The sequence below is a fragment of the Scyliorhinus canicula genome, chromosome 28 (assembly GCF_902713615.1).
Source record: "Scyliorhinus canicula chromosome 28, sScyCan1.1, whole genome shotgun sequence".
NCBI classification, from domain to species: Eukaryota; Metazoa; Chordata; class Chondrichthyes; order Carcharhiniformes; family Scyliorhinidae; genus Scyliorhinus; species Scyliorhinus canicula.
In genome coordinates this window covers 19,450,884-19,470,544 of record NC_052173.1, presented here as the reverse complement: position 1 = coordinate 19,470,544, position 19,661 = coordinate 19,450,884, and the positions used below count along the sequence as shown (strand labels likewise).

Below are 19,661 nucleotides of genomic sequence, written 5' to 3'. Positions count from 1 at the left end.
CCTTTTTCTTTCAGTTCTCGTCGTCTTCATCCATTGGGCAATTCACTGGTGTGCTGAATCCACTCTGAGGAATTTAAACAGTTGCCCGGCTGTGCTGGAATCCCTTGGAGAGTAGATAGACATGTGAAAAAGGAGTTTAACCACAGCTCCACTGCCTCCAGCTAGTGGGATTACTGATCAAATGGAGAGCCCATACCAGGCAGCAGCTTGTCCGAATCAGAAGTGAAAGAATGACAATTCTATCTGTCCACAGCAATAGCATTTTTGTTGGGCCGTTTACATCTTTGGGACATCCCAAAATTAGCGGGTCAGTTTTGAAATGCAGTCATTGTTATGCGCGCAAACATTCCAGCCAATATACGCTCAGCATGGCTCTACAAAATGCTGGAAACAAGAGTGAATGAGAGAGAGTGTGAGGGATACACACCATGGCAGGTTTCTGGAAACCTGCTGGTGTAAATTCACATCGCAATTCTCCCAATGTTGGGTCATTCTTCCCATTGGCTGGTGGCGTGAACACCATTTGCATCTCATGAATGTTCATTAAGACAGCGACCCACCAGCATCCTGTCAGACCTTTCAATCTCGTATCATGTCAGCAGGAATTTACGTTGGCCTAAAACCTGATTGCTAAAGAGTGGTGTGCACAAGGCGGTCCCCTCAGAGACTTCGAGGTCAGTGCAACAACTTTCTGTCGCGGTGCTGCGCTACTCCTCAGGCGCAGACTAGTTGCTGCCGTCCATCTCCATGCTGAACCCATGGACCCTCCTGTGTCACTATCTCAGTTCAGTACTGTGTCTGTGGGATCTCCTTCCCCGTGCTGCCACACAGCAGTGTCTATCTGGACAGGACTGTGCTGTGGGACCCATGGACCCTCCTGTGTCACTATCTCAGTTCAGTACTGTGCCTGTGGGATCTCCTTCCCCGTGCTGCCACACAGCAGTGTCTATCTGGACAGCACTGTGCTGTGGGACCCATGGACCCTCCTGTGTCACTATCTCAGTTCAGTACTGTGTCTGTGGTCAGGGATCTCCTTCCCCGTGCTGTCACACAGCAGTGTCTATCTGGACAGGACTGTACTGTGGGACCCATGGACCCTCCTGTGTCACTATCTCAGTTCAGTACTGTCCCTGTGGGATCTCCTTCCCCGTGCTGCCACACAGCAGTGTCTATCTGGGCAGCACTGTGCTGTGGGACCCATGGACCCTCCTGTGTCACTATCTCAGTTCAGTACTGTGTCTGTGGTCAGGGATCTCCTTCCCCGTGCTGTCACACAGCAGTGTCTATCTGGGCAGGACTGTGCTGTGGGACCCATGGACCCTCCTGTGTCACTATCTCAGTTCAGTACTGTGTCTGTGGGATCTCCTTCCCCGTGCTGCCACACAGCAGTGTCTATCTGGACAGGACTGTGCTGTGGGACCCATGGACCCTCCTGTGTCACGATCTCAGTTCAGTACTGTCCCTGCGGGATCTCCTTCCCCGTGCTGCCACACAGCAGTGTCTATCTGGGCAGCACTGTGCTGTGGGACCCATGGACCCTCCTGTGTCACTATCTCAGTTCAGTACTGTGTCTGCGGGATCTCCTTCCCCGTGCTGCCACACAGCAGTGTCTATCTGGGCAGGACTGTGCTGTGGGACCCATGGACCCTCCTGTGTCACTATCTCAGTTCAGTACTGTCCCTGCGAGATCTCCTTCCCCGTGCTGTCACACAGCAGTGTCTATCTGGACAGGACTGTGCTGTGGGACCCATGGACCCTCCTGTGTCACTATCTCAGTTCAGTACTGTCCCTGTGGTCAGGGATCTCCTTCCCCGTGCTGCCACACAGCAGTGTCTATCTGGGCAGCACTGTGCTGTGGGACCCATGGACCCTCCTGTGTCACTATCTCAGTTCAGTACTGTGTCTGCGGGATCTCCTTCCCCGTGCTGCCACACAGCAGTGTCTATCTGGGCAGCACTGTGCTGTGGGACCCATGGACCCTCCTGTGTCACTATCTCAGTTCAGTACTGTGTCTGTGGTCAGGGATCTCCTTCCCCGTGCTGCCACACAGCAGTGTCTATCTGGACAGCACTGTGCTGTGGGACCCATGGACCCTCCTGTGTCACTATCTCAGTTCAGTACTGTGTCTGTGGGATCTCCTTCCCCGTGCTGCCACACAGCAGTGTCTATCTGGGCAGGACTGTGCTGTGGGACCCATGGACCCTCCTGTGTCACTATCTCAGTTCAGTACTGTGTCTGTGGGATCTCCTTCCCCGTGCTGCCACACAGCAGTGTCTATCTGGGCAGGACTGTGCTGTGGGACCCATGGACCCTCCTGTATCACTATCTCAGTTCAGTACTGTGTCTGTGGGATCTCCTTCCCCGTGCTGCCACACAGCAGTGTCTATCTGGGCAGGACTGTGCTGTGGGACCCATGGACCCTCCTGTGTCACTATCTCAGTTCAGTACTGTCCCTGTGGGATCTCCTTCCCCGTGCTGCCACACAGCAGTGTCTATCTGGGCAGGACTGTGCTGTGGGACCCATGGACCCTCCTGTGTCACTATCTCAGTTCAGTACTGTGCCTGTGGTCAGGGATCTCCTTCCCCGTGCTGCCACACAGCAGTGTCTATCTGGGCAGCACTGTGCTGTGGGACCCATGGACCCTCCTGTGTCACTATCTCAGTTCAGTACTGTGCCTGTGGTCAGGGATCTCCTTCCCCGTGCTGCCACACAGCAGTGTCTATCTGGGCAGCACTGTGCTGTGGGGCCCATGGACCCTCCTGTGTCACTATCTCAGTTCAGTACTGTGTCTGTGGGATCTCCTTCCCCGTGCTGTCACACAGCAGTGTCTATCTGGGCAGGACTGTGCTGTGGGACCCAGGGACCCTCCTGTGTCACTATCTCAGTTCAGTACTGTCCCTGCGGGATCTCCTTCCCCGTGCTGCCACACAGCAGTGTCTATCTGGGCAGCACTGTGCTGTGGGACCCATGGACCCTCCTGTGTCACTATCTCAGTTCAGTACTGTCCCTGTGGGATCTCCTTCCCCGTGCTGCCACACAGCAGTGTCTATCTGGACAGCACTGTGCTGTGGGACCCATGGACCCTCCTGTGTCACTATCTCAGTTCAGTACTGTGCCTGTGGTCAGGGATCTCCGTCCCCGTGCTGTCACACAGCAGTGCCTATCTGGACAGGACTGTGCTGTAGGACCCATGGACCCTCCTGTGTCACTATCTCAGTTCAGTACTGTGCCTGTGGTCAGGGATCTCCTTCCCCGTGCTGCCACACAGCAGTGTCTATCTGGGCAGCACTGTGCTGTGGGGCCCATGGACCCTCCTGTGTCACTATCTCAGTTCAGTACTGTGTCTGCGGGATCTCCTTCCCCGTGCTGCCACACAGCAGTGTCTATCTGGACAGGACTGTGCTGTGGGACCCATGGACCCTCCTGTGTCACTATCTCAGTTCAGTACTGTGTCTGTGGGATCTCCTTCCCTGTGCTGCCACACAGCAGTGTCTATCTGGGCAGGACTGTGCTGTGGGACCCATGGACCCTCCTGTGTCACTATCTCAGTTCAGTACTGTGCCTGTGGGATCTCCTTCCCCGTGCTGCCACACAGCAGTGTCTATCTGGGCAGGACTGTGCTGTGGGACCCATGGACCCTCCTGTGTCACTATCTCAGTTCAGTACTGTGTCTGCGGGATCTCCTTCCCCGTGCTGCCACACAGCAGTGTCTATCTGGGCAGGACTGTGCTGTGGGACCCATGGACCCTCCTGTGTCACTATCTCAGTTCAGTACTGTGTCTGTGGGATCTCCTTCCCCGTGCTGCCACACAGCAGTGTCTATCTGGGCAGCACTGTGCTGTGGGACCCATGGACCCTCCTGTGTCACTATCTCAGTTCAGTACTGTGTCTGTGGGATCTCCTTCCCCGTGCTGCCACACAGCAGTGTCTATCTGGACAGGACTGTGCTGTGGGACCCATGGACCCTCCTGTGTCACTATCTCAGTTCAGTACTGTGTCTGTGGTCAGGGATCTCCTTCCCCGTGCTGTCACACAGCAGTGTCTATCTGGGCAGGACTGTGCTGTGGGACCCATGGACCCTCCTGTGTCACTATCTCAGTTCAGTACTGTCCCTGTGGGATCTCCTTCCCCGTGCTGCCACACAGCAGTGTCTATCTGGACAGCACTGTGCTGTGGGGCCCATGGACCCTCCTGTGTCACTATCTCAGTTCAGTACTGTCCCTGCGGGATCTCCTTCCCCGTGCTGTCACACAGCAGTGTCTATCTGGACAGGACTGTGCTGTGGGACCCATGGACCCTCCTGTGTCACTATCTCAGTTCAGTACTGTGCCTGTGGTCAGGGATCTCCTTCCCCGTGCTGTCACACAGCAGTGTCTATCTGGGCAGCACTGTGCTGTGGGACCCATGGACCCTCCTGTGTCACTATCTCAGTTCAGTACTGTGTCTGCGGGATCTCCTTCCCCGTGCTGCCACACAGCAGTGTCTATCTGGGCAGGACTGTGCTGTGGGACCCATGGACCCTCCTGTGTCACTATCTCAGTTCAGTACTGTGCCTGTGGTCAGGGATCTCCTTCCCCGTGCTGCTACACAGCAGTGTCTATCTGGGCAGCACTGTGCTGTGGGACCCATGGACCCTCCTGTGTCACTATCTCAGTTCAGTACTGTCCCTGCGGGATCTCCTTCCCCGTGCTGTCACACAGCAGTGTCTATCTGGACAGGACTGTGCTGTGGGACCCGTGGACCCTCCTGTGTCACTATCTCAGTTCAGTACTGTGTCTGTGGTCAGGGATCTCCTTCCCCGTGCTGTCACACAGCAGTGTCTATCTGGACAGCACTGTGCTGTGGGACCCATGGACCCTCCTGTGTCACTATCTCAGTTCAGTACTGTGCCTGTGGTCAGGGATCTCCGTCCCCGTGCTGTCACACAGCAGTGTCTATCTGGACAGGACTGTGCTGTAGGACCCATGGACACTCCTGTGTCACTATCTCAGTTCAGTACTGTCCCTGCGGGATCTCCTTCCCCGTGCTGCCACACAGCAGTGTCTATCTGGGCAGCACTGTGCTGTGGGACCCATGGACCCTCCTGTGTCACTATCTCAGTTCAGTACTGTGTCTGTGGGATCTCCTTCCCCGTGCTGTCACACAGCAGTGTCTATCTGGGCAGCACTGTGCTGTGGGACCCATGGACCCTCCTGTGTCACTATCTCAGTTCAGTACTGTCCCTGTGGGATCTCCTTCCCCGTGCTGTCACACAGCAGTGTCTATCTGGACAGGACAGTGCTGTGGGACCCATGGACCCTCCTGTGTCACTATCTCAGTTCAGTACTGTGCCTGTGGTTGGGGTATACAGGGGTCTCATTGCCCCACTACCACAGCAGTGTCTATCTGGATAGGACTGTGCTGTGGGACCCGTGCAGCCATCACAACAAAGGCCCACAGTTTGAACTGGGTGGAGTGTGAGATGAGGCTAGAGGTGTGGCCTAAGATAGACAAGAGGCGCAGTGCGGAAGAAGGGCTGTGCTGGAGGGAGGGTTACGAGAGCGGGAAGAGGGATAAGGCAGATGAAGGTGAACAATGGAAAGCAGAGAGAAGACTGAGGGGAGGGAAGCTGGACCCTGACAAGGCTGCGTGAATAGCTCACACACAAGGCGATCAAAGGCACACTACATTATTTACTGGAATGGAATGGGTGGAGACTCCAAGAGGCAATGGGCAGAGGTCAAAGTGGGGCACTTTGCAGGTGCTGGGCTTGAGAGAGGGTGGTTGAGTTGAGGAACAGACTTCTTGAGGCCACTATCCTTTTCTGTCTGGGATGTTGACGTCCTATGCGGTCTGGCAAAGACAGGTGGACTGGAGTGAGGAGTGTGCTGGACTGGCATTTACATGTGGCACCAGGATCTTCAAACCCATCAGCTGAGGATAGACGGATGAATCAGCTGGAGTGCCAGGGGAGTCGGAGGAGAACCCGCTTGTGCATAATTAATGAGGTTCCAAATGCAGAATCCGAGGTGGGATCCCACTATTCCTGTCGGCAGGACAGGCAGCACCGGAGCCACCCGCTCCCGCACTCAGCCACAAAATGGGAGAATTCCGTCCCATGTTTCAGGTCTGGGAACTTCCATCAGAACAGTCAGTCAAGGTGACCGGAGGAACGCTGAGAAAGTCTTCGGTATCATCATCCTCGAAATGAGATGATCGAGAGGGATCCTCCTCGAAATACAGGAATAGGAGGAACAGGCCATTTAGCCCCTTCCGCTGTTGTGCCAATGCAATGGCTGGTCTTGTACATCAACTTCACCTCCCTCTATTCTTTCATGCCCAAGAATCTATCAAGAGCTAGCTTGAACATCCACAGCAAACCTCTGCACTAGAGAATTCCAAAGATTCACAACCCTTTTGTGTGAAGAGATTTTGCCTCATCTCTGTCCAAAATGGCCGACACCATATCCTGAGATTGCGCCTCATGTTCTAGATTTTCCAGCCAGGGGGGAACATCCTTCTCGCCTTTACTCTTTCCAGGCCTCTAAGAATTTCATCCGTGCTCTGGACCAGAAAAGGTCAATCCTGAGCACAGTTTCAAGCTCCACAATGACAGCAGGGCCACACAGTGCAGGCACAAACTGAGACAAGCACAAACACGGGGAGAATGTGCAAACTTCACACGGACAGTGACCCAGAGCCAGGATCGAACCAGGGACCTTGGCGCCGTGAGGCAACTGTGCTAACCACTGTGCCACCATGCTGCCCAATACTGAAGGTGCTTGACATGCTGCAAGACTAGAAGTGGCACCACTGCCTCCCGCTACACAGGCCGAGTACAGCTGGCTGTAACCTGCACATTCATCTGACAGTTTCACTCAATCTGGTCTGCCAGGAAGGCCAAGTTAACAAGGCAAGACATCCTCCCTGGTGTCTCTTCCAGTGGCAGCCAGCTGCCCAAAACCCAGGCATCAACATCTGGCAGTGCTGACCCAGTAAAAATGCAGCTTTGAGGAGGAACTTAGTACCACTGCCAGCCAGGCCACACAAGATCATAGCTTGCAATAATAAACAGACATACTTGAGCGTGGTGCAACCTGCAGTTGCCTGAGCCACACAATAACTGTTCTTGGGCTGAACAATATACAGGAAAAAGCTTTCTCCACCCCCCCCCACACACCCCCACAACCACCCCCCCCCACACCCCCAACCCCCCACCCCCCCCAACCCACACCCCCCCCACCCCACCCCCCCCAACCCACACCCCCCCCAACCCACACCCCCCCCCACCCCACCCCCCCCCCCACCCCCTCCCCCCACACACCATGAATAATGAAATGGAATTGAAGTCGCTGCCAATGGTACAATCGCAGTTTAGCAGCACTCAGAAATCTGATATCAATTTTAACACAAGACATAGAACATAGAACACTACAGCGCAGTACGGGCCCTTCGGCCCTCCATGTTGCGCCGACCTGTGAAACCATCTGAAGCCTATCTGACCTACACTATTCCATTTTCATCCATATGTCTATCCAGTGACCACTTAAATGCCCTTAAAGTTGGCGAGTCTACTACTGTTGCAGGCAGGGCGTTCCACACCCCTACTACTCTGAGTAAAGAAACTGCCTCTGACATCTGTCCTATATCTATCACCCCCTCAATTTAAAGCTATGTCCCCTCGTGTTGGTCATCACCATCCGAGGAAAAAGACTCTCACTGTCCACCCTATCTAACCCTCTGACTATCTTATATGTCTCTATTAAGTCACCTCTCAGCCTTCTCCTCTCTAACGAAAACAACCTCAAGTCCCTGAGCCTTTCCTCGTAAGACCTTCCCTCCATACCAGGCAACATCCTAGTAAATCTCCTCTGAACCCTTTCCAAAGCTTCCACATCCTTCCTATAATGTGGTGACCAGAACTGCACGCAGTACTCCAGGTGTGGCCGCACCAGAGTTATGTACAGCTGCAGCATGACCTTGTGGTTCCGAAACTCAATCCCCCTGCTTATAAAGGCTAGCACACCATATGCCTTCTTAACAGCCCTATTAACCTGGGTGGCAACTTTCAGGGATTTATGTACCTGGATCCCAAGATCTCTCTGTTCATCTACACTACCAAGAATCTTGCCATTAGCCCAGTACTCTGCATTCCTGTTACTCCTTCCAAAGTGAACCACCTCACACTTTTCCGCATTAAACTCCATCTGCCACCTCTCAGCCCAGCTCTGCAGCTTAACTATGTCCCTCTGTATCCTATAACATCCTTCAGCACTATCCACAACTCCACCGACCTTCGTGACATCTGCAAATTTACTAACCCATCCTTCTACACCCTCCTCCAGGTCATTTATAAAAATGCCAAACAGCAGTGGCCCCAAAACAGATCCTTGCGGTACACCACTAGTAACTGAACTCCAGGATGAACATTTGCCATCAACCACCACCCTCTGTCTTCTTTCAGCTAGCCAATTACTGATCCAAACCGCTAAATCACCTTCAATTCCATACTTCCTTATTTTCTGCAATAGCCTACCGTGGGGAACCTTATCAAACGCCTTACTGAAATCCATATACACCACATCAACAGTTTTACCCTCATCCACCTGTTTGGTCACCTTCTCAAAAAACTCAATAAGGTTTGTGAGGCATGACCTACCCTTCACAAAACCGTGTTGAGTATCGCTAATCAACTTGTTCTTTTCAAGATGATTATAAACCCTATCTCTTATAACCTTTTCCAACATTTTACCCACAACCGAAGTAAGGCTCACAGGTCTATAATTACCAGGGTTGTCTCTACTCCCCTTCTTGAACAAGGGGACAACATTTGCTATCCTCCAGTCTTCCGGCACTATTCCTGTCGACAAAGACGACATAAAGATCAAGGACAAAGGCTCTGCAATCTCCTCCCTGGCTTCCCAGAGAATCCTAGGATAAATCCCATCTGGCCCAGGGGACTTATCTATTTTGACATTTTCTAAAATTGCTAGCACCTCCTCCTTTTGAACCTCAATTCAATCTAGCCTGGTCGACTGAACCTGAGTGTTCTCCTCGACAACATTGTCTTTCTCCAGTGTAAACACTGACGAAAAATATCCATTTAATGCTTCCCCTATCTCCTCTGATTCCACACACAACTTTCCACTACTATCCTTGATTGGCCCTAATCTTACTCTAGTCATTCTTTTATTCCTGATATACCTATAGAAAGCCTTAGGGTTTTCCTTGATCCTATCCGCCAACGACTTTTCGTGTCCTCTCCTCGCTCTTCTTAACTCTCCCTTTAGGTCCTTCCTGGCTAACTTGTAACTCTCAAGTGCCCTAACTGAGCCTTCATGTCTCATCCTAACATAAGCCTTCTTCTTCCTCTTGACAAGTGCTTCAACTTCCTTAGTAAACCACGGTTCCCTTGCTCGACAACTTCCTCCCTGCCTGACATGTACATACTTATCAAGGACACGCAGTAGCTGTTCCTTGAAAAAGCTCCACATTTCGTTTGTACCCATCCCCTGCAGTTTCCTTCCCCATCCTATACATCCTAAATCTTGCCGAATAGCATCATAATTGCCTTTTCCCCAGCTATAATTCTTGCCTTGCGGTATATACCTATCCCTGCCCATTGCTAAAGTAAACATAACCGAGTTGTGATCACTATCACCAAAGTGCTCACCTACATCTAAATCTAACACCTGGTCGGGTTCATTACCCAGTACCAAATCCAATGTGGCCTCGCCCCTTGTTGGCCTGTCTACATACTGTGTCAGAAAACCCTCCTGCACACACTGCACAAAAACTGACCCATCTATAGTACTCGAACTATAGTATTTCCAGTCAATATTTGGAAAGTTAAAGTCCCCCATAACAACTACCCTGTTACTCTCGCTCCTGTCAAGAATCATCTTTGCAATCCTTTCCTCTACATCTCTGGAACTATTCGGAGGTCTATAGACAACTCCCAACAGGGTGACCTCTCCTCTACTGTTCCTAACCTCGGCCCATACTGCCTCAGTAGACGAGTCCTCAAGCGTCCTTTCTACCGCCGTAATACTTTCCTTGATTAACAATGCCACACCCCCCCCTCTTTTACCATCTTCTCTGTTCTTACAGAAACATCTAAATCCTGGAACCTGCAACAACCATTCCTGTCCCTGCTCTACCCATGTCTCCGAAATCGCCACAACATCGAGATCCCAGGTACCAACCCATGCTGCAAGCTCACCCACCTTAATCCGGATGCTCCTGGCGTTGAAGTAGACACACTTCAAACCAGCGTCCTGCTTACCGGTGCCCTCTTTCGAACTTTTAACCCTATCCCTGACCTCACTACTCTCAACATCCTGTACACTGGGACTACAATTTAGGTTCCCATCCCCCTGCTGAATTAGTTTAAACCCCCCCGAAGAGCACTAACAAATCTCCCCCCCAGGATATTGGTACCCCTCTGGTTCAGGTGAAGACCATCCTGTTTGTAGAGGTCCCACCTACCCCAGAATGAGCCCCAATTATCCAGGAAACCAAAACCCTCCCTCCTGCACCATCCCTGTAGCCACGTGTTCAACTCCTCTCTCTCCTTATTTCTCACTTTGCTAGCACGTGGCACGGGTAACAACCCAGAGATAACAACTCTGTTTGTTCTAGACGTACAATAAAGTAATTTTGCTTTGAACAGTTCATTCTTAGAACAGAATACCGTCGACTTACCAATATAACTTAACACTACAGAATCAAAACAGCAGAGCAATGGCTTGCTGAGGACACACAAGGAAGCTGATTTGTATTAAGAACAAAATAAATATATACTTCCTCCAGCACCAATTAACCATTTTCCTGTGGCAAGTTTTCCTACTTCAAGGATGAAAGCTCATTTCGACTGACACAGCACAAAGCCACTGTTAATGGGGACTGCAGGCTAGGGTTGGAAGGTATCGAATGCAGAACTCCATTTTAAAAAGGCACCAGGACTGACAAAGCAATTAGCCTAATATTCACATGAGGGGGAATATGTAGCAGCATATTAGAGGCCAATGTATGGAATAATATTTAATTATTATGGAAAGCATTGCTGTTCACAATTAGGGGCAGCAGGAATTTTGTACAGTATTTATATATTTCATGGATTGGTTGGCTTACTCCTGGTGGGTCACTGTATGGTGTCGAAAACATTTTCTACAGCAATGGCAGCTAACACTGTCGAAGAACGGAGAGAGGGGGTCCGATGAACGGGGCCTCACTGACTGTCCTGCTACCTGCAGGACGGTGATGGCACTGGAAGATTAGGCAGTATGATGCTACAAGCAATGCTCATACCAAATAACCAGGACGTTCATATAAAATGGATGAAAGCTGGGAATTTTTTCTAAATATATATATATAAATTTCGAATACCCAATTCATTTTTCCCAATTAAGGGGCAATTTAGCGTGGCCAATCCACCTACCCTGCACATCTTTGGGTTGTGGGGGCGAAACCCACGCAAACACAGGGAGAATGTGCAAACTCCACACGGACAGTGACCCAGAGCCGGGATCGAATCTGGGACCTCGGCGCAGTGAGGCAATAGGGCTAATCCACTGCGCCACCGTGCTGCCCTAAAGCTGGGAAAATTAATAGCAAATAGCGAGCTGCACTGAAAAGTGGCAGAGCTCAGAGTGTGGTGACGAGGGAAAAAGCAGAAAGACTGCATTTATTGAGCACTTCTCACAACCATCAGGCATCTCAAAGTGTGCTTACAGCTGATGAAGTATTTTCTGAAGTGCAGTCACTGTTGTAATGTAGGAGACGCAACAACCAATTTGCGCACAGCAAGCTTCCACAAACAGCAATGTGATAATGAGCCAGATAATAGGTTGCTTTTTATCATGTTGATCGAGGGATAAATATTGGTCAGGACACCGGGGCGAACTTCCCCTGCTCGTCTTCAAAGTAGCTCCATGCAATCTTTTACCCTCGAGGGCCAATGAAAGGCTTCAGTTTAACTTTGTTTCCTATTCGTTCAGGGGATGTGGGTGTCACTAGTTGGGTCAGCATTTGTTGCCCATCCCTAATTGCCCTTGAACTGAGTGGTTTGCTAGGCCATGTCAGAGGGCAGACATGTTGATGTGGGTCTGGAGTCACATGTAGGCCAGACTGGGTAAGGGCGGCAGATTTCCTTCCCAGATGGGTTTTTACAACAATCGACAATCATTTCATGGCCCCAATTAGACTTTTAATTCCAGATTTTATTGGATTTTATTTCCACCATCTTCCATGGTGCGATTCACTTCCAGGTCTCCAGAGCTGGGTCTCTGGATTACTAGAGCAGTGATAATAACACTGCGTCACCGTCACCCCTGAAAGACAGCACAGCACTCCCTCGATACTGCACTGGAGTGTCAGCCTTCATTGTTGTGCTCAGGTCCTGCAGTTCGACTTGAACCCAGAACTGTGCCATTCAAAGGTAGGTCTGCTACCAATTGACAGCAGGGGAGAAACCAGAGATTGGCGGAGTTCACACAGATCCGATCTGGGTGACCTGCCATTTAGAGCATTTTGAAACAATACTAGAGAGGGTTCTTGGATTGTATGCATTACAAAATCTGGAAAAGACTGCAAGCTTGGATAGGATGGGTATAGAGGGAGATGGCACAAGGAAGAGCTGAAGGTTTTGGCCACGGGTGGTATCATGACCGGTACAGGCTTGGAGGGTCAAAGGGCCTGTTTCTATGCTGTATTGTTCTTTTCTTTACTCAGAGAGTGGTTAGGGTGTGGAAGGGACTGCCTGCTGTGATAGTGGAGTCGGACACTTTAGGAACTTTCAAGCGGTTATTGGATAGGCACATGGAGCCCACCAGAATGACAGGGAGTGGCATAGCTTGATCTTGGTTTCAGACAATGCTCAGCACAACATCGAGGGCCGAAGGGCATGTTCTGTGCTGTACTGTTCTATGGTCTATGTTGGCAAGTTGGCAGGGTAAGGGAGACTGATACCACTGAAGGTGGGTTTTAGTACGAATAGAAAATAATGCAAACCAGAACCAAAAATATGACAAATGGTCGCCCATTTCTAAACATGGAAAAAGATTTGCATGTGATTATTGACCTTTCCAAGGCACTGACAGTGTGAAACTTTCGGCATATTGCTGAGAAAGTATTGGGGATGGATCAAAAAGGCATCTGAATATTCGTAAAATGCTGGGAGTCAGAATCAGTAATTGAACAAAACAAACCAAAATGCCACAAATTGGAAATGAAATTTTAAGAATGCTACAAAGTCATTTGCAGCACACTTTGTCTTGTGTCACTAAACTGCATAAAGACACTGATGTATTGGATAGGGCGAATCGCCCTCACACCGCACGTTTAATATTGGAGGACCAATATTAGCACAAACATAAAGCAAAGCTGTCAGGGAAGCCACGTGGAAAGAGGCGATGGTGCAACTTGATCTCTGCACACTGGCTGCTGTATAACTGCTCACATTGCATCTTTTTTTTTTAAATGTAAAATAAATTTTGAGCACCCAATTCATTTTTTCCAATTAAGGGGCAATTTAGCGTGGCCAATCCACCTACCCTGCACATCTTTGGGTTGTGGGGGTGAAACCCACGCAAACACGGGGAGAATGTGCAAACTCCACACGGACAGTGACCCAGAGCCAGGATAGAACCTGGGTCCTCGGCATCGTGAGGCAGCAGGGCTAACCCACTGCACCACCATACTGCCCACGAATTGCATCTTGACACCACCAATTTCTAATGAAGGTTCCTGCCCGCTCTTAACAAGTGAAACTTTGGACAGCAGAGTCAGAGAGAGTTCCCCTGCTCAACAGTAACCAAGAATGAAACGTACATAGAACATAGAACGATACAGCGCAGTACAGGCCCTTCGGCCCTCGATGTTGCACCAACATGGAAAAAATCTAAAGGCCATCTAACCTACACTATGCCATTATCATCCATATGCTTATCCAATAAACTTTTAAATGCCCCCAATGTTGGCGAGTTCACTACTGTTGCAGGTAGGGCATTCCACGGCCTCACCACTCTTTGCGTAAAAACACACTTCTGACCTCTGTCCTATATCTATTACCCCTCAATTTAAGGCTATGTCCCCTCGTGCTAGCCACCTCCATCCGCGGGAGAAGTCTCTCGCTGTCCACCCTATCTAACCCTCTGATCATTTTGTATGCCCCTATTAAGTCACCTCTTAACCTTCTTCTCTCTAACGAAAACAACCTCAAGTCCATCAGCCTTTCCTCATAAGATTTTCCCTCCATACCAGGCAACATCCTGGTAAATCTCCTCTGCACCCGTTCCAAAGCTTCCACGTCCTTCCTATAATGAGGCGACCAGAACTGTACGCAATACTCCAAATGCGGCCGTACTAGAGTTTTGTACTCGTACCTGCAGCTTCCCCCCTTCACAAAGCTGAAATGTTCACTTGGCATACCATTCAAAAGATTTTCCTTTATAACACTTTTATGGATGAAGTAGAAGTCGTGGAGAGAGAAATTCCACCTCTCCTTTGGCAAGTTACACCCATATTTAATCGTTCTTGGGAGATGAATAATCAAGTTGTGGACAACACAAATGGATGGTGTGGGATTCATTAAACATAGTCATAGAGTTTTACAGCACAGAAAGAGGCCCTTCGGCCCATCAGGTCTGCGTCAGCAGGCGGCACGGTGGCACAGTGGTTAGCCCTGTTGCCTCACGGCGCTGAGGTCCCAGGCTCGATCCCGGCCCTGGGTCACTGTCCGTGTGGAGTTTGCACATTCTCCCGCTGTTTGTGTGGGTTTCGCCCCCACAACCCAAAGATGTGCAGGGTAGGTGGATTGGCCATGCTAAATTGCCCCTTAATTGGAAAAAAATAATTGGATGCTCTAAAAAAAATTTTTTAAGTCTGCACGGCCATCCAGCACCTATCTATTCTAATCCCATTTCCCAGCACTTTGTCATAGCCTTGTGTGCTGTGGTGTTTCAATTGCTCATCTAAATGCTTCTTAAATGTTGTGAGGGTTCCTGCCTCTACCACCCTTTCAGTCAGAGAGCTCCAGACTCCTACCACCCTCTGGATGAAAATGTATTTTCTCAAAACATTCTGCCCCTTACCATAAATCTATACCCCTGGTTATTAACCTCTCGCAGGGGAAAGATTCCTTCCTATCCACCCTATCTATGTCCCTCATAATTTTATACACCTCAATCAGGTCCCCCCTCAGCCTTCTCTGCTCCAAGGAGAACCCCAGCCTAACCAGCCTCTCTTCATAGCTGAGACGCTCCAGCCCAGGCAGCATCCTGGTGAATCTCCTCTGCACTGTCTTTAGTTCAATCACATCTTTCCTAGAATGTGGCGACCAGAACTGCGCACAGTACTCTAACTGTGCCAAACCAGTGCTTTATGCAGCTCCATCATAACCTCCCTGCTCTTATATTCCATGCCTCAGCTGATAAAGGCAAGTATTCCATATGCCTTCTTAACCACCATATCTACCTGTCCTTGTGCCTTTAGCGATCAATGCACATGGAGCACAAGGTCTCTCTGTACGTCCTTGTTAGTTGCCCAAAACACACACCACACACATACACACACACGCGCCACACACACGCGCACCACACACATATACAATCTTAAATTATGACTACAGGGATTAATGACAACTTTAGACAAGGACACAAATGCAATCACATAATTCTTCCAAGTTGTAACCACACATCCTCTCTCAAAATCAGCCAGTGCTTATTATAGTGGATTATATCCTAACATTCCAATTCACTGTACAAAATTAGCACAAGCACACAAAATCATGCTCTTCCTGGTTTCATACATTAACCATGTGGTTTCATTAGGGGATGGCTCCCATCACAGTTAAAACACATCACTCACTCCAACTAATCCATAGAATTGTGCCCCTCCCACCCCCCACCCCCCACCCCCCACCAGAAATATTCATAGCTAGCGCTGGCTCAATCAAAATTTCAAAAAGTCGTAACAGTGAAGACCAGTTGAATTCAATGTCACCACATGCTCCACAAACATCAACCACTGCTCCACAAACATCAACCACTGCAAGGAGATGTCCGGGTCAATGCTAACTTCTCACGAGTAACAAATAAACGGGGTGGAGGGGGTTGGGGGGAGAGAGATTCCTTTGGAACTGGTGCAACCTGTTAACCAAATAAATTCAAGGTAGCCAGGTTTTTGTGCTGCTGCGTTTACAGGAACTTAATCTTGTTTGGAAAAAAAAAGCATCGTCAGTGCAAATTAATTTTAATCAGGAGGTGGCTAAATTATTCAGACCGACTCAGTGAGCCTCATGTTTCACATGGGAAGAGGTGAGACAACATCTTTCAGGCTGTTGTTAAATTCTGCAAAACAGAATAAAACATGGAAGGATTCATATCAAATTGATGCAAGTCAATATTTACAATTTTGAGTTTTATTCCTTACACTCAATTTTATTAATAATAATAATCTTTATTATTGTCACAAGTAGGCTTACATTAACACTGCAATGAAGTTACTGTGAAAAGTCCCTAGTCGCCACATTCCGGCGCCTGTTCGGGTCACAGAGGGAGAATTCAGAATGTCCAATTTAGCTAACAAGCACGTTTATCTGTTGATTCCACGGCAAGAGCTGCGCCATTTCTGGTCCACGTTGAGGGGGCGGCACGGTGGCACAGTGGTTAGCACTGCTGCCTCACAGAGCTGAGGACCCGGGTTCGATCCCGGCCCCGGGTCACTGTCCGTGCGGAGTTTGTACATTCTCCCCGTGTCTGCGTGGGTCTCACCCCCACAAAGATGTGTAGGGTAGGTGGATTGGGCATGCTAAATTGCCCCTTAATTGGAAAAAAAAAATAACTTGGGTACTCTTAAAAAAATTTTTTTTTAAATCAGTCCAAGTTGAATGCTCTCAATCTCCTCAGAATTGTGGTAGTGTCGGTCTTTTGGCATTTCAAAAAGCAACACAGGAAGAACATGCAAACTCCACACAGACAGTATGGACTGAATCAAACGCAGATCCTTGGTGCTGAGGCAGCAGTGCTAACCACTGTGACACCATGCCACCCATAAAGTAGTCTGCAACACAGATGCTTAGCTACCTTTGTCCTCTCAAAGATTAGTTCTGCTCCTGGAATACAAGTCAGTAACCCCTGCTAGTTATACCAGCTAGCCCCAAGACAGGTTTGGGTGCTACAAAGTTTCTGGCTTATTGCCTGCAAAAACCGAGCAAGAAAGAACTGTCACTTTTTCTTCGAAAAATAGAATGGTTGGTACCTGTAAGGCAGGGCAACAATCAAACATGATTCCGGAAGAGTCCAAAACTGGAGATAAAGATGGTCACTAAGAAATTCAATAGGGGATTCAGCAGAAAATTCTTTACCCAAAGAGCAAACAGATAGTGGAATGTGCCACCCCAAGAAAAGGCCCCAGTGAATGGTCCATGCTAAGGGCAAGCTAGAGAAACAGAAGGGAGAAAGTAACAGGCCACAAAAACCCAACTGTTAAGCAAAGAGGGCCACTATTATAGCCTATTTGCTTGAGGAAACTGCACAAATTGGAAGGTATTTGTAAAGTTTCAGGTAGATAAGAACGCAGCATTCCAAGATCACATTTCAGTACAGATATGAGGAGTGCAATCTAGAACCAAATGAAAGACACAGATATACAGTACGGCGAAATGCATTCCTAGTATTACATTGCATTCTTGTCTCAAATTCCATCTCAAGGGAAATTAGGAACTTATTATCTCAATACCAGCAGCAAACAGCAATGATAACCTGATGAGAACTACTCATTAAAAGCCATGCAAATCAGCAATTGCAACCCAAAAGAGAAAAAGGTAATGAAATAAGGTGTGCTGTATCAAGGCATAAAACATCAAGAAAACCATGCAACTTATTTCTGTGTTTAATGTCAAAGGGTGTTTTCCGTTTCGGTTTGACTTCAAGTCCCGCAGTTTGAGAGGATGCATACCGAATCAAACTCCCTGCCTGCAATGTTTGACAGAGACACGTACTACCACTGGTTATTATGTTAATAATTGCTGCTTATATTCCTGGTTCTGACGGAGATTTACTGAATTAAAGTCTCCAAAGTTACTTCTGCTAAAGAATAAATTGTTCAGCAGGTTTTTCTCTTTTGTTACAAGGTTCCAAGACATTGTTTAACAGCTTGTTACACTGTGGCAAATGAGGCACCACACAATGCCACATTTCCAAAGTGGAATTGTTCTATTAGATATTCAAAATAATTACATTAGTTGCATTCATTGGAGACTGAACAGATCATAAAAGCAAACACTTGGTTCGTATACGCACCACACACATCAATAAGCACGTTAGATAAATGTATCTGCAGTAAACAAAGGAGAATGCTCATTCCAGGAACCAAAAAAAATTTGCTTTGAGGTCCTTTCCAGAGCTAAAGGGGGGGTCATGCATTATCCACTATGCAATGGTGTTACCTTGAATGGAGGGGGGGGGGGGGGGGGGGGGGGCTTATAGTTTTGTTGGGATTGTGGAGCAAGGAATGACTATTGAACGGCACGGTAGCACAGTGGTTAGCCCTGTTGCTTCACAGCTCCAGGGTCCCAGGTTCGATTCCCGGCTTGGGTCACTGTCTGTGCGGAGTCTGCACGTTCTCCCCGTGTCTGCGTGGGTTCCCTCCGGGTGCTCCAGTTTCCTCCCACAAGTCCCGAAAGACGTGCTGTTAGGTGAATTGGACATTCTGAATTCTCCCTCTGACCCGAACAGGAGTGTGGCGACGAGGGGATTTTCACAGTAACTTCATTGCAGTGTTAATCTAAACCTACTTGTGACACTAATAAAGATTATTTATTTATTGCTCAAATCCAGATTGACTCATAAAGGCTGTGGGAGATTTCTGCCAAGTTTCACCTCTTAACTCTCCGCCCCCCTTCCAAGTTCAAATCCTGGATTATTCATCCTGGTCTTCTTTGGCATGATGGTCCCCTGTTAGTTAGTCCATCTCTGGAGATCTACAACAAACCTCCCTCCCTTCCTCAAGACATTAGTCCTGCTCCTTATTGAAACCTCAAAGCAACAATTAGTCCCAAAGGTTGTTACAGGCAGGGTTAAATGATGCAGACCGGCCAATGATCTCTCAGATTTCACACTGCAATTAGGGTTAGAACAGGATGTGTGACCCCATCTGGGGAGTGGAGCATTGAGGAGGCTGGAGGACAAGGTGGCGCCAGGGACAGCCGCTCGGCTTCTCCTCTCACTTACCGACTCCATGGCTCGCACTCACCGCCTCGCACTCCCCAACAACCTGTCCCCGATTCTCATTCACTCTTTTCCGCACTTTCGCCTCCTCTCCGCCATCCACATACACAGCTTCCGTCCCCGGTCTCTCCCACCCCGCCCGCCAACCAACAAGCTGAGCACAGCAGCAAGGTGGGCCACAGCTCTCAGCTCCCAGCTCCAGCCAGCTCTGCTCCCAGCGCCCGCCGCCGCCAGCACCCCCTGCTGGCACCAGCCAGCTCTGCGCCCAGCTCCAGCCAGCTCTGCTCCCAGCGCCCGCCGCCGCCAGCACCCCCTGCTGGCACCAGCCAGCTCTGCTCCCAGCGCCCGCCGCCGCCAGCGCCCCCTGCCGGCTCCAGCCAGCTCTGCTCCCAGCGTCCAGCTCCAGCCAGCTCTGCTCCCAGCGCCCGGCTCCAGCTAGCTCTGCTCCCAGC

General features: G+C 49.4%; 1 protein-coding gene across 3 annotated transcripts in view; it reads right to left on the bottom strand.

Annotated features, from left to right (window-relative positions):
- LOC119958124 (5'-AMP-activated protein kinase subunit gamma-1) overlaps positions 1-19,355 on the bottom strand; it is a 74,257-nt gene extending 54,902 nt beyond the window's left edge. Inside the window, exon 1 of one of the 3 annotated variants that reach the window (XM_038786383.1) lies at positions 19,213-19,355. Coding sequence is in view for 1 of the 3 variants with exons in the window: in XM_038786381.1 (XP_038642309.1) it covers positions 19,213-19,221 (9 nt within the window). In the remaining 2 variants the exon portion in view is untranslated. The remainder of the gene's footprint in view (positions 1-19,212) is intronic. The other 2 variants (XM_038786382.1, XM_038786381.1) reach the window with 2 other exon arrangements.
- Between the last annotated feature and the right edge of the window lie 306 nt (positions 19,356-19,661).